The 15,438-nt window shown below is 36.5% G+C and overlaps 1 protein-coding gene across 1 annotated transcript in view; it reads left to right on the forward strand.

Moving 5' to 3' along the window:
* Positions 1-12,872, forward strand: part of SNX2 (sorting nexin 2) — a 36,697-nt gene extending 23,825 nt beyond the window's left edge. Inside the window, exons 7-15 of the mRNA XM_049795201.1 lie at positions 1,295-1,373; positions 3,113-3,188; positions 4,472-4,585; positions 4,813-4,906; positions 6,665-6,870; positions 8,477-8,620; positions 11,325-11,409; positions 11,517-11,584; positions 12,385-12,872. Of these exons, the coding sequence (XP_049651158.1) occupies positions 1,295-1,373; positions 3,113-3,188; positions 4,472-4,585; positions 4,813-4,906; positions 6,665-6,870; positions 8,477-8,620; positions 11,325-11,409; positions 11,517-11,584; positions 12,385-12,435 (917 nt within the window). The 3' untranslated portion in view covers positions 12,436-12,872. The remainder of the gene's footprint in view (positions 1-1,294; positions 1,374-3,112; positions 3,189-4,471; positions 4,586-4,812; positions 4,907-6,664; positions 6,871-8,476; positions 8,621-11,324; positions 11,410-11,516; positions 11,585-12,384) is intronic.
* The last annotated feature ends 2,566 nt before the right edge of the window (positions 12,873-15,438 follow it).

Genomic DNA, 15,438 nt, shown 5'->3' on the forward strand with positions numbered 1-15,438 from the left:
CTGCAGCATTTCGTGCTTTCTGCAGTGAAATATTAATGAATAGTAATACTCTAATGTAAAAAGATGAGGCATGTGAATTACCTCACTTTTGTTTCAATACTTTAATCCTTGCAATTAAAGACACACTCAATTTTACAGATAAATTTGTAGATTTACAGTTACATTACACTGTGTAGTATACCTTTGGAAAAAAAAAATGCCGATTGGATTTATTTTCATCATGTTACAGAGAAGGGAAAAACTAAGGCTTCACTGAGAGGTTAAGGGTCCCTCCTTGTTCCTGTAGGGATGCTGTTTGTCCCCTCCATGGGTTACTCTGTGAAACTTCTAAAGCCAGAAGGGAGATCGGGTGAGGAACAACTTTGGGAACTGTTGACCTAGCAGATCACAGAGTACATATTCAGAATCTCAGACTTAGAACTTTTAGCTAGAGAAGCACAGAACTAACAGAACAAGAATGCACTACAGGTAGAAATAAGATGTTTGGACTGTATCGTAACATACCTCTCCTGTGTTTTAGGAAATAATAATTATGAATGTTCAGTGTTTCATGGTGGTTTTTAATAGGACACAGGTTCCTAATCTCTCTGAGTTTGGGTCTTTAGCATGAAAAATATTGACCTCAATCTGACAGTTTTAGAGTTCTTCCATTGCTGAGGTTGAATGTATTTCCCATACCACGATCTATTAGTAACTCTGGCTCCCTGTCATAGTTTTTTGGCCACTCTTGACTTGGGCAGAGGAAGTGATGTAAAGCTGCATACATGTTATACTGCTAATATTATTGTCCATTTGGTTTGTAGTTGTTCATATGCTTCAGAATTTTCAGAGCTGGTTAGTTTGCCTTAATTGACTGAAAAACTCTTAAAGAACTTAAAAAAAGTAATAGCATGAAAATATTGGTAATAAGCTTACCAATTAACAGGCTCATAACCTGAGCTTTATTTTCCTGTTCTGCTTTATTTGGGTAACTGTTGTCTTCTTCTGAACATAAGTGACCAGTAAGACTCTGATCTTCATTTAGATTGTCTTTAAAAATGCAAATTAAACTAGTTTTGTGTAACTTGTAGTCACAATTAATATATTACAGGAAATTGCGTATTTCACAGAGCTGCTTCCAGAAAACCATGCAGCATGCAGTGTTGATATTTTTTCCTGTTCCTGTCTAGTGTTTTTCATTGTAATTTGACTTAAATACATAAACTTAGGTGAGTTATATCTTCTAATCACATCAATTATGTTCATGATTTATTTATGATAAAATAAAATCAATATGATGCTATTTTCTTCAAAGGCATGACCAAGGTTAAAGTAGGCAAGGAAGATTCTTCATCTACTGAATTTGTAGAGAAAAGAAGGGCAGCGCTAGAAAGGTAATGTATATATCTAACGAAAACTTGTTTGGCCTCAGAATGACTTGTAATATGCTACATGGGCTCTGTATTTGGGCTCTGGGCCATCTGTGCTTAGAAGGACACTGGAGGCTGTATGCTGCTGCCAAATTTCTCTGTAGAAATGGAATAATTCCCATTAGTAATGGGAAATGCAGCCTTATTCATTGAGAGGATTACAGCTAACTCTTTCCAAACTGGTTGGTGCTTAAAATTAAGATTGCAGAGATTCAGTAAGTAAAACTTTATCAGCTTACTTAGGCTTTTTGGGTTTAAGGAATTAGGGCACTTCAGTATATCTGTGTTGTGGTTTAACCCCAGCCAGCAACTAAGCACCATGCAACTGCTCACTCACTCCGCCCACCACCTGGTGGAATGGGGGAGAGAAAAGAGTGAAACTAGTGGGTTCAGATAAGAACAGTTTAGTTGAACAGAAAGGAAGAAAATAATAATGATAACAATAATAAAATTACAATAATAATAATAAAATAACTGTAATATACAAAACAAGTGATGCACAACAGAATTGCTCACCACTCGCTCACTGATGCCCAGTTAGTTCCCGAGCAGTGATCCCCCAGGCCAACTCCCCCCAGTTTATATACTGGGCATGATGTCACATGGTATGGAATACCCCTTTGGCCAGTTTGGGTCAGCTGCCCTGGCTGTGTCCCCTCCCAACTTCTTGTGCTCTTCTAACCTTCTTGCTGTCTGGGCATGAGAAGCTGAAAAATCCTTGACTTAGTCTAAACACTACTTAGCAACAACTGAAAACATCAGTGTGTCAACAACATTCTTCTCATACTAAATCCAAAACATAGCACTATACCAGCTACTAGAAGGAAAATTAACTCTATCCCAGCTGAAACCAGGACAATCTGTTACATAGAAAATCAACTGTTGGGCAGAGAGATGGGAGAAAGAGACCTTCAGTCACTTGGAAGTAAAATGGCCTTCTGATACTTACAGTACATTGATGTGACTAGCTGAATTTTGGCATGAGAGAGATTGACATATTGAACATAATCAGCTCATTTCTCCAAGATTTCCTTTAATTCTAAAACAAGTCAGCCAGAATTATCTGTAACAAAAAGCCTGTCCACTGCACTGTACAAGAATGTTTTAACAAGCTCATCTGTTTTTTTCTGGCATAAACTGGCTATTATTAGAGGAGGAGGACTTCACTCAGCTGTTGAAAATATGAAGTACAGTATTTTACCACTGTGGAACATACAATTATGGCAGGCCCCACTTTAAGGAGTTTCTGGTGTAAACAAACTATATTAGAAACCACTGCCCACACCTCTGGTGTGTTATGTTGTGGTATGGAGTGCATGGGGCTGCATCACTTTCAGTCAAAAGGTCCAGGTTTTGTGGCAGCCTTACTGGAGTAAGGCTTCAGTGAATGTTTCAACGGATTAGTGGTCCTAGTCTGTAACTCTGTGTAGGACTTAGCCTAAGTGTTTGTTGGAGGAAGGTGACAGACTGCATACATATGGTTTGAAGAGTCAGCAGAGAGGAAAAGGATTGAAGGGGCATGGAGACTGAAGTATCATCTGACCCTTTAGAGGTGACTTTTTAAGAGTATTCAAGCCCCTTTAGATAACGAGGGAAACTGTGTGCTGCATTGTACCCATTTTTTAGATGAAGGACACTTTTCAATGCTGTCAGGCATATTAAATTTGTTTTGTTATCTAATATTTTAATTTTTAAAATCATAGGTATCTACAACGAACAGTAAAACACCCAACCTTGTTACAGGATCCAGATTTAAGACAGTTCTTGGAAAGTTCCGAGGTATTTAAGTTTTTTTAAGTTGTCCTATTTGTTTCTAGATATGGTAACCTACAAAGCAATATATCCTCTTTGTACTGAGACGTAATCCCCTAAACTCAGGTGAAATGAAATTAGATTGTACCCTTCATGGGATAGAATGGCAGAGGCTACTTAGGTAATGGTGTGCCTCTGCCTCGGATAAAACTTGGGAGTGGTAATGACCAAAAGCTATTTGCTGTTCAATTTCTCAAGTGAGTTGGTCTGTCCAGTTCTGAGTGAAGCTTGTCATACGTGGTGAAAACCCATAATTGATGTTACTGATTGTTAAATAAGATCAAGAATTAAACTGGCTTGGAAGCAGCTCTCTTGCTTCTAGGAGTCCAACTTGAGGTGTATGGGTAGGATAACGTGAAAGTGCTATCAATGCTGCAGGCCAGGCTAGATGTTTTGTGAATAGAGGACTTCAGTCACCTGTGCTATCAGTTTGGCACCTTTCGCAATATTAAATATATTAAAGATACATAATATCTCTTTATAAATGTACATAGCGGATTCAGTGTAATACTGAACTGTCCTTTGGTCAACATCAGTATCTTAGTTGTACTAATAAGTCACAGCGACCTCGATACTGACAAAAACATCGTTGATAGGTAACTTACAGTGGATTTGTCAATGCTGCTGATAGATAAAACGTCTCATGGAGGGTAAATGGTCTGACATAGGGGCTACCTTGTATGGCGTATTCAGACTAGCCTGAATAACAATATCAATTAAATTTAAAGTTTGTTAACTTACTCCTGAGGATTTCTAAGTACCTGAACAAATACAGAGGTCTCTTGATATGCATGAGGTAGGTTTTGAAATCTGGCCTATATTGAAAAGCAAAAAGATACTAACCTTTTATAATCAGCACTCAGTGCAAATCTTGCATTACAATTAAAAGTTACAGAATTTCTTTCATCTAGTTTGTTGTAAATCTAAGCTTTTCTGTTCCTATGGTGGCAGTTTGTTCTCTGTAGCGTATAGGTGGCTAGTTAGGACCTTTGGCTAGTGCATAATAACTTTGGACAAGTGGGTTGTTTGTTCCATTTAAATGTAAAAATGTAGAAGAAAAGTAAATAGTCTATATTTTTAAGTTTTCCTCTTGAGAATGTAAAAGTAGTAAATCTGAGAAATTAGATTCCACTATATTGAAAAACATAGGAGTAAAGAAAACCCTATATCCTTTTCTTTCCCCCTTGTGCCCAGTTAAACCTCCATCCTTTTAACCAGTCTGTTTGCCCTTATTTGTCATTCAATTCCAGCTGCCGAGAGCGGTTAACACCCAGGCTCTGAGTGGAGCAGGAATATTGAGGATGGTGAACAAGGCTGCCGATGCTGTCAACAAAATGACAATCAAGATGAATGAATCGGATGCAGTAAGAGCTGATTTTTTGGCTTGAATAATGAGACAAATTAATGAGCCTCAACAATTGCATTTTAAAGCTGTAGAAGTAGAAAATGGGTTATTAATTTGCTTATTGGCTGGAATTCTTAGCTGTATCAGTTGACCACCCTGGCAGTATGTGGATAATTTGCTTCTTTAAAACCAGAAATGTTCTTAGTAATCTAATTTGTAATGCTTGACTCTTTCATCTTTTGTCAGTGGTTTGAAGAAAAACAGCAGCAATTTGAGAATCTGGATCAGCAACTTAGGAAACTTCATGCCAGTGTCGAAGCATTAGTCTGCCACAGAAAAGGTAACTTTATTTTTGTGTGGCTGCATGAACTGAAGTGTTTAGAACTTTAGGAAATGGTGATGAAACGAGCTTAGTATGTCAGAGTTATGCAGTATATTTTAATGCTAAAATATTCTAATTGTAGCTTTTAGTTTACACAGCCCTAGCATTTTTCTATAGCTGCTTTTAATCTTAATTTTAACCAGAATATCTGCCATTCCTAAAGTATTGATTTAGCATATTTATCTCTTTTTTGCAAAGATTCAGTACAATATCTAGCAAGTAATTCTACTACAGTAGACATCCATAAATGTATCTGTAGGTCTCATGGCAAGAGTAGTTTCCTTCTGAACAAAAAGCGGCTGCGTAAATCCATTTAGATATCTTTTGGTTCAGTGTTGTTCTGTTAACTGAGTTTAAGCTCTCAAACAGGAATTTACTATTCTTAACTTGGTCCACATCAAGTTACTGTTAAGGTAAACTTTTCTGGAAAGATAACTAGTGTCAGAATGTTGGCTTTTGTTTTACTTATTTTAGAGAGAAGCAAAGCCTGTAAGTTTATATTTTAATCACCTGTGCTGCTGTTTTGTCAAATATTGCTTTCCATCAGATGATTTTAAAAAAACTAAACCACTAAAACTTTGATTTGTAGTTCAAGGAAGACCATAAATGTGCCTTCTGACACTACTGTGTTATGTTAAAATATGGGGTCACCTTCCAGCTCTACACTTTCAAAAGTATATGAAAATGTCACAAGTTGCTTTCTCATAACTCTATCAGGAATTATTCTCCACAGTAAAAATCTTTGGCCAGATGTCCTCAAGGCTAAGGAGTATTTTAATAAATGGAAAATGAAAGTGTTTGTTTACTGTTGATTTGACACCTGCTTATAGATCTGAAGAATTGGGTTTGCTTTGGTGGGATTTTTTTGAAGAGTTGTGCTTAAATTGTAAGGGTTTAAATATTTGAAGACATTTTGCTTCTACAAACATTTCAGGTGTTCTAATGATTCCACAGAAGCAGCACAGTTGCAAACAAACCTGCACTTTTAATCCTGAAGCAATTTGGATTAAACATTTGCTCAAAGTTCCTTTATAGGACTTAACTTTGTACAAGATGACTTTCATGGGATTTGATGAGACAATTGCCCTAGTATTTGTTAATAAATAAGCTCAAAACTTGACATTCATAGATGCCAAACATGCTGGTATGTGGGGTTTTTTTTCTTTTAAGGCATGTCAGAATGTGGCAATACATTACAGTATGCACAGTTAAAGGTACTTTAGTCAGTAAAAAAGTCCAACAGAAATAAATTCCATTCATGGGGGTGGTGGTTTTGTGAAATAGTTAGGGTTTTTTCCCACTCTGAACTGCATGGAACAACTGTGCTGTAGACCTGTTAAAATTTTTTTGGATTTGCTATGTAGGTGACTTGGCTTTTGGTTTGTGGGCTTGCTTTTTCTCTGAACTAGGCAGTTGGATAATAGCAAAGTGACAGGTTTTTCCATGTCTTTTGGTAGACAGTAGGCATGACATTAACAGGCTCAGCAAAACATTTACTTGTGCAGATTTTTTTGGTGCAGGAGTTGTTCTCCTACATGTGGTTTCATTATGATCTCCTTGTGTATTTTATCATGAGCTTTAGGAAATGCAGCTAATATTTTCCAGTTGGTGAAGTTAGGGTTGAAATAGGGCACAGGTCTCTGCTCCACTGATCTATGCTACAGAGTAATGTAACAAATTAACTATATTGTACTGAACATTACTTCTGTATTTCAGAGCTTTCAGCCAACATAGCTGCCTTTGCTAAAAGTGCTGCCATGTTAGGTAATTCTGAGGACCACACTGCTCTGTCTAGAGCTTTGTCTCAGCTTGCAGAGGTTGAGGAGAAGATAGATCAGTTGCATCAAGAACAAGCTTTTGCTGATTTCTATGTGTTCGCAGAACTTCTTGGTGATTACATTCGTCTCATTGCTGCAGTAAAAGTGAGTACTACTAGGAAAAATACTGATTTTTGTGTTTAAAGTCATATTCCTCAACTTGTACATTTAGGGTAAATGAATGTGTGCATTTGCACACATCATAACACAGTCAAGACTAAGTTTTTGCCTGAAGTTGTAGCTAGGTAAAATGATGCATCCATGATCAGTTATTCCAATGATAAAAATGGTTGTGATCAAAATTAGGAGTGGATTAATAAGATACAGACAAAATGTAAGTGGTGAACACCTTCTACGTTGAGCAGTACTAATTGCACACAGTATTTGGGCATGCCATACACTGCTGTGACTAAGCATAATGTACTTGTTTCTTTCAGGTTACTTATTTTTACAGTATGCCCATAACTTTTCAAGAACATAATTTGGCTGTATTCAGTAGATAGCCAATAGTTTCTGTAAATAAGAAACAAATACAATTTGTGGATCTATATGTCATTAAAGAAAATACTCAATTTTGGTGTAAGTTATGCTGCATAACATAATTAGGTTTTGACATGGGAAGGTCTGTCTATGACTTTCATCTAGAAATAGCTTTGAACTTGCTAGGTTGCTGGGAGTATATATTTTTCCTTCTAGTTTCCTTTTTTTTTTTTTTTTTCCCCCATATGTGCACTTCAATTCTGCTGCATTAGTCCATTGCTAACAAAAATGTATTGCTGAATATGCATGTAATCTATATGCATGAAAAGTTTGCTAGAATCTGCATTTAGAGAAGTATTTGCATAATAGAGCACTTTGTAGTTGTTGTTTTGGTAGTGTTTTGATGGAATGAGGAACATAAAATGGTCTGGAGCACTAAGGTGACTGCTCTGAAAAGGCTTCTTGAATACCCTGTTGTTTGTGTGTCCTGGTTTCAGCTGGGATAGAGTTAACTGTCTTCCTAGTACAGTGCTATGTTTTGAGTTCAGTATACGAAGAATGTTGATAACACTGATATTTTCAGTTGTTGCTAGGTAGCGTTTAGTCTAAAGTCAAGGATTTTTCAGCTTCTCATCCCCAGCCAGCGAGAAAGCTGGAGGGGCACAAGAAATTGGCACAGGACACAGCCAGGGCTGCTGACCCAAACTGGCCAACGGGGTATTCCATACCATGGGACGTCCCATCTAGTGTAGGAACTGGGGAGTGGGGGTTGGGAATCACCGCTCGGGGACTGGCTGGGTGTCGGTCGGTGGGTGGTGAGCAGTTGCACTGTGCATCATTTGTACATTCCAATCCTTTTATTACTACTGTTGTCATTTTATTAGTGTTATCATTATCATTATTAGTTTCTTTCTGTTCTATTAAACTGTTCTTATCTCAACCTGCGGGTTTTGCTTCTTTTCCCGATTTTCTTCCCCATCCCACTGGGGGTGGGGGCCAGTGAGTGAGCAGCTGCGTGGGGCTTAGTTGCTGGCTGGGGTTAAACCACGACATTGTGGAAGGTATTGAGCTGTGCAAGCATGCCATCAAATGAAATGCAAGACGACATGTGGTGGGCATAGTGACATTTCTTTGAGTATACTTGTTCCAGCTTTATCCAGAATTACCTTTTCCTACTAGGAATTTAGCTCTGACAGTTCCAGTTGTTTAATAAATTTGTCTATCCTTACAGGGTGTGTTTGATCATCGAATGAAATGCTGGCAGAAGTGGCAAGATGCTCAGGTCACTTTACAAAAAAAACGTGAAGCTGAAGCAAAGCTCCAACTTGCCAACAAACCTGATAAATTGCAGCAAGCTAAAGATGAGATAAAGGAGGTAATGTCTTTTATCAAACATTATTTTGGAGGTCAGACTTTCTGCATTAACTCATTCATTCTGCATTAATGCACTACTTTATAGCATTTTTATTTACAAATCACTTACTCATTTGCTGTTTCCCATATTTACTGAAATTGTTAAAAGGAATTTATTTAAAATATTAAATGTATGCAATTGTTACTCATTGTAAGATCTGTAAGGCAGTTAATACTGTCTCTACAGAGTCTGGGAGATGGGAGGAGGGGAACATGGACAAGTTAAATAATGCTTTTAACTGTTAACAGAATGTGTGGGTAGGCAGAGAAGCATCTCTGGGCTTCTAAAGCTAAAATCCAGCTAAGATAACTAATGGAGAACTGTTCCCATGTTTTGCTTAATTATGCAGCATATCTACCCATATATATATATATATATGTATGTATATATGGTGTAATTTCAGTAAAAATAAATCTAACATGTTGAAGTGTCATAATTTATACACTTTTTCTATCATGCTTCACTAAGGAAATTGAAGAGGTAGGACAACTTAATTATTTAACATTAATGCATTCTAATTACACACCAGTATTCTCCCATTAAATAATGGGAAAACATCATTACAGATTTCAAGCTCTCTTACACAGTTACTTTGTTTGGCTTCCTCATTGGTCACTAACCACATGCTGCTTTGTTCCTTCTGCCCTTCAATATATTTTGCATACAGTGTTGAAGTTACTCATTAACTTGGCTTTCTTTTTCTTAAAAAAGGCTTTTGTTTACTGGGAAAACTTAGTGTCACTCTTGTGTGACCACGTTCTTGCTGGTTGCCTCTCTTGATGTCACCCATCCATCCACAATACAAGTGAGCTGGAATGCCTTGCTGAAAATACTTCCTGAGTATTGGAAGTAGTAGGAAATACTTGGTGATCCTTTTCTAGTCTCAGTATTAAAAGAATTAATTATGTTGTTCCTGAAGATTTATTTTTCCTACTTTCTTGGTTGTTAGTAAACCCACAATTCAAATGTGCTGATTGAAGTTATTGCTGCCATTGAAATATGTTCAGAGTTGCTGAATTCTGTAATAGTAGTCCCTTCTGGCAGAGAAACTGCAAAGTGGAAGCCTACACAGCTTGAGCTTCATCCATGACTTAGTTGCTTTTTGCCAATAAATGGCCAAAGAACAGTCCTAGAAACAGCATATTGAATAAGGAGAAATTTCTTTTTGTCAGAAACTGTAAGATGGCAGACTATTATCTAGTGATAATTCGTATAGGACCTGGCATTTGGACATGATGAAACTTTGGGATGTTGGATCCATTAGGCCTATAGAAGCTTTCACAAAAGTCGTAGGCGCCTCTAGTTGCTGTGGTAGGAAGGCACAGGCAGTCTTAATCTACCTTTTCCTTGGCTGAGTTTTGTATTGTTTCAGTTATTAGATAACTCTTCAGGCTGTTCTTTTGTGAAGGACATCCTATTAGGACTTACTGCATAGCTTCATAATGTATATCTGAAAGGGCAGTAAGGGGACTCTGAACAAATATAAACTAAAAATATAAATACGTAGAAATCTGTTGGTAAATAGATGATGTTCATCTCATACCACAATAGTAACTTGGCACTGCACCACAAAATGCTGTTGTGACTAAGTAGCACCCCCGGACTGCTAACAGGAATATGGTATATTGAAGTGTGTTGCTTCCCTGCTGCCCTCTTCTGAGGAAGAAAAGTGTTATTGGATATATTGGCTCCCATGACTTGGTTAGTATATTGAGGTGAGCAAATACAACTGCATTTTAAATATGGTAGCCTGCATGCATCTGAAGTGTGAGGCTCATAGCTTAACTTTAACAATATTAATAGGTGTATAAAAGCAGTTACAAGGTAATGTAGATGATGATGATCTCTTATTGTGTAGCTGGATGTCTTTTCCCATAAACTAAGGAGAAACATAACCTAGTGTCATGTGCTGTTACATGAATGCCACACTCCCAGTATGGCAAAACTCCACAAGCAGCATCACTTCCTCTGAATTTTCCTTTTGTGCTATTCTTAACTGCAATAACTTTTGTACTCCTGCTTTCTATGAAAACAGTTCCCACAGAACAAGAAAGCATGTGCTTTGGCTTGCTTAAGCAACATGCATTTGTTCTGACTGGAAAGCCAATAAACACATTCTTAATAGCTTGTCACCTGCAACAGAAACATGATAGAGATAATCATATACTTGACTATAGGCAGAGATGAAGATCTAGTCATCTCTTCTGGGATTAGGAAAGTACAGGGAACTGACTTTTGAGATTCCTTCACACTTGATGGGACAGGTAGTCACAGAAAACTTACAGGTTTAGATTCCTTTTATAGTGGTGTTTGTAAACGGAATAGCAGGTAAAGCTTTAGAGATCCTTTTTCCTTTCTGATGAATCTTTAAAGAAATGTTACTAAGGGTTCCTGAACAGCAATACTAACATATTTTCACATTTCATCTGCAGATAGCATTACCTTAGAGATACTATTGTTCTAACTGATTTGATTACATCCTTTTACATAAATTGTTACTTTGAAATTGTTGTTTTAAGACTCCCTTAAGTATGCAAAAAAACCCAAATAGGTCCTTTTCAGCTCTTGATTGACTATCACTGATATACTAAAAAAAGTTCAGATACTGATAGACTGAATGGACAACACAAAGTCTTATTATCTCTGCATGTCTTTCCTTTGCCAGTGGGAGACAAAAGTTCAGCAAGGGGAAAAAGATTTTGAACAGATCTCCAAAACCATTCGCAAGGAAGTGGGAAGATTTGAGGCACGTATAATTTTGTCCAAGTAAATGACAGTTTTACTTTAGATAATATTGACGTTCTGAGTAAAATTGGTTAAGAGGTTAATATGCCATAATTTATTTATTAACAGAAAGAACGAGTGAAAGACTTTAAAACTGTTATTATCGAGTACTTAGAGTCGTTAGTGCAAACACAACAGCAGGTAAGATAAATTTTAAGTTTTGTACAAGTTAATATTTAATACCTTCCATATTAGGTTAGTTAAAAAAGACAGGCTTTAAGTATAGCAGTTTCTAAAACATAAAGAACTACTTCTAGTCTGTACTGTATTGTAGAATAACAGTGATTGCAGTTTCCCAGCTATTGCCACGCTCCCTTGCACAGCTCTAATTCAGGGAAGCAAGGGAGAAGCTCCCGTAGGGATACAGGCAAGTGGAGCGTCTTGTCGTCTTCTGAAACTGAATACTTTCACTTGTAGATTGGAGTAAATTGCATGAATATGTACTTTGATTGAAGAGACTTGAATACTTAAATGTTTAATGCTCCTCTTTCAAAGTATAAAATATTACTGAATATTGTGAAGCATTATAACAGTTTCCAATGACTCAGAAGTAGACCTTTTTCTCAAAAGAGTGTCTGGAGGCTTTCCTTTGTTCTTTCAGGGAACATAGCCCTCTGGTTTTGTTTAATTTAAAAAAAAAAAAAAAAAGTGGTACCCTTAGGTATGAATAGCAAACTGAGCTTGCAAACAAATTCTGTGTAACTGTATTCTATAGCATTGTGTACAATGTGTGGTAATGCCTCTGTTGCTTTGAGCAGATTTGTCTATTTATTACTTGTATTTTTTCTTGCATTATGTAATAATGTAAATGGGTAATATGAAGCACCTATGTTCTCACTTTGTCCGGTGGACACAAGTTTACCACAAGAGGAAGAAGGTATATATGTTTCCTTTTCCAACATTTAGTACTTAATAATGAGTGGTTTTCCCTTCTCTTCAAGCTAATAAAATACTGGGAGGCATTCCTACCTGAAGCCAAAGCCATCGCCTAAAAGAAGAATATTCCAAATGACAAGACACTCTGGATGTTTGTCCTGGATAAAACTAAATTCCACAGTGAAATCACTTTAAATCATCCAAATAAACCACTATATATTTTATGAATTAACATGTGGCTTTTTTATATACTACAGCATTTTATTAACAAGCTGCATGTCCTGACCCTCTTTGAAGTGGACTGTGGCATGATGTTCTGCAATACATTGCTGAATTGAACACTATTGTGTCTTAATACTTGCACTAAAATGTGCACTGCAAGGCCAGAAAGCTGATATTTTTTTCTTTACAATACAATGTTCTGTAGTATGTTTACCTGATCTTTATGAAACAAATTTAATTGCATTGATTAATGTTCACTTAAACATTCCTGTACAAAAATCATGTTTTTGTGATTACAATAATAAAGGGATGTACCTTGTGAAACATTGAACACTCTGGGTTTGTGTCTGTAGATATTTACTGGTGTTCTTAGAAGTAGCATTTAAAACAAATTGAGATTATATCAAAGGCAGGAACAACATTTAGTAAAGAATGCTGGAGATGGTACTAAAGATCCACAAAAAAGTATGTGTGGTAAATTATTCTGTTTTTTTAATTCTGAATCTCTTCATTACAGGTATTCTTTTCACCTGCAGTTATCACTGCTTTGGTAAACTGTAATGTGTTAATACTCATAGGGTCAAAAGACTGATGCTTGGACAACAGACAGGCATAAACCAAAATCTCTTCCAGTGTTTTACAGAGCTTCTGAAGGGCTAAGATCACCAGCATGGTCAAATACTGATGTCCTACTGGACTGATAAATTTCCTCAGTGGTCTCAGGATACAAAAAGAAAAAAAAATCTTGCAATAATTCTGGTAATTGGGGAGTAAGAAAAGTAGGTAATTCAGCTGAGTGTTGTAAGCTAGTTGTAAGAGCTAGCGCTCTACTTGGATCTTCTTGAGTAGAAAACACATTTGCAGGGACCAGTTATATCTTTTTAAGAAATCAGAGTAGCTAAACATCTTTCTGAAATATACCATCTTAACATAGGATGTGTCTCCCTTACAGTTTAATGACATACTGAGCTTGTAAATGGCATGTGTTAATATTGGTGGAAAGTACTAATATTAACAAATTTTAGATAAATGTCGATCATATAAAATATAAGAGAACCTGTTGCTTTCAGCTAATCTAAGACTGTAGGATAAGCCCATGAATTTGGATTGTTTGTGGTCAAGCATAACAAAACTCCCAATACTAATTCTGAACAGAATGGAAACCTAAATTCAGCTGGAAGATCATACACTGACTTATGCAATGAAACTAGTGTAAACTTTCCAGCTTAGAGTCTCCTATTGTTTCTGTACAGAGTTCTGTTGACTCAGTATTTCTAGGAGTTTTTGAGGAAACTAGTACAGAAACTTGTTATTTTTTAAAAACATTTATCAACCCTTTATCAAGCATCTTTTTAAATGGTGAAATGCTAAAACCTTAAGCTTGTAATACCTTGTGCATTAGTGTTTAAGTCATTTAGCTTGTAACTGTTTTTTGCAAAGCTCAAGTATGCAATAGGTTTATGATGAAGAAATGGATCTAGGCATAACAGTCTGCTAAGTGTTACGATACACTTGACTTTGGCTTGCTGGGTGCAAATGAAAATTGACCAACAGCTCAACATTAAACTTCAGATTTATTCCAGTGAGAGTGAAAGTGGGTACTTCCAGAATTAAAGACTCAATTTGGACATGCAGAGCTCAAAATGGGTAAAGATAAACTTTCATGATCTTTTTTCTTTAAGTATTTTATCTAACTTTCTTAGCTGTCGATTTTTTATTATTTTTTTTTTTTTCTTCTAGCAGGATTGTAATTCAGTTGAATTATGGATCAGATTTCTTCTCTCTGTGATGAGAGAGTGGGAAATAGCTTTTACATTAGTCTCCTAGCAGGGATTAGCGTGACTTTCTTTGTCTATACTAGACAACTGAAAATGAGTTGGGTAGGTTTTGTTGTTTCTTAAAACGAGAAGGCTGTTGAAGAACAAAAGGATAATAGCCTTTCTGGAGTTCAGTGTCACAGAGGGTTGCTAATACAAAAAATTTGTAGGTTTTTTTGCATCACAAGTGATTTTTTGAAAAGAAGACCCAGATCAGCTGTCACATTAGGCTAGCGTAGGACTCTTGCTGTTTCAAGCATGTGTTAATTTATTTTGTGTATATTCCCCTACATTATGAAGACTGGAGGTTTGCTTATTGTCTTTCCTAGTACAATTAGCATCCATATTAGCAGATGTTTGTCAAACCAAGTGAATGGAGGCGTTGCTGAACTGTTTTCTCTGTGGAGCTCACTACAGGATCTTGTAGCAAGTTTAAGTGTTTCTCTGAAACAACAAGCCAGTGTATCACTGAAGAATCATAGCATGAACAAAATGAATGTTTGCAAAATGGTGAAGTACTTTTGGAATACTGTATAAAAGACAAGGTGCTACTGAAGTCTAGTTTAGTTTTTAGGTTAAAATAACCTCTGTAGATGTTTACAACAATTTTAAATCATCCCCATTCTTGTATCCGTCATGTCCATGGTGCTTTTTGAATTAAAAATATATGACATAATGTGTCTCAAATTGAAGACATTTGTTCCCTCTTTCTTAAACTCACATTCAGTCTGCAATAAGTCTCTGATTCTTTAGTCACTGTCCCTTTTAAAATGGAATATTCTGCTTCCCTATCAATTATTCCTCCTTTTACCTCTCCTAAGATATTCCCCTCTGAATGCCTCATATGGGAGTTTTTGTTCCGGCATCTCTGGAATTCATGCCCCAGATACATCAGTTTCTTTCAAATTCTGGTGGAGATGAGCTGCTGGCTCATCACTATGCATTTAAGTGAACAGCCAACATCCACTAAAATTATGTGTAAGTGAAATGATTGTCTTAAAGAAAAAGAAAAAACCCAAGTTTTTTTATCTCTGTCGTTCCACTTTATAGTAGAACAGGCTGTGTAATAATTTGAATCTT

The sequence above is a fragment of the Accipiter gentilis genome, chromosome Z, assembly GCF_929443795.1.
Source record: "Accipiter gentilis chromosome Z, bAccGen1.1, whole genome shotgun sequence".
Taxonomy (NCBI): Eukaryota; Metazoa; Chordata; class Aves; order Accipitriformes; family Accipitridae; genus Astur; species Astur gentilis.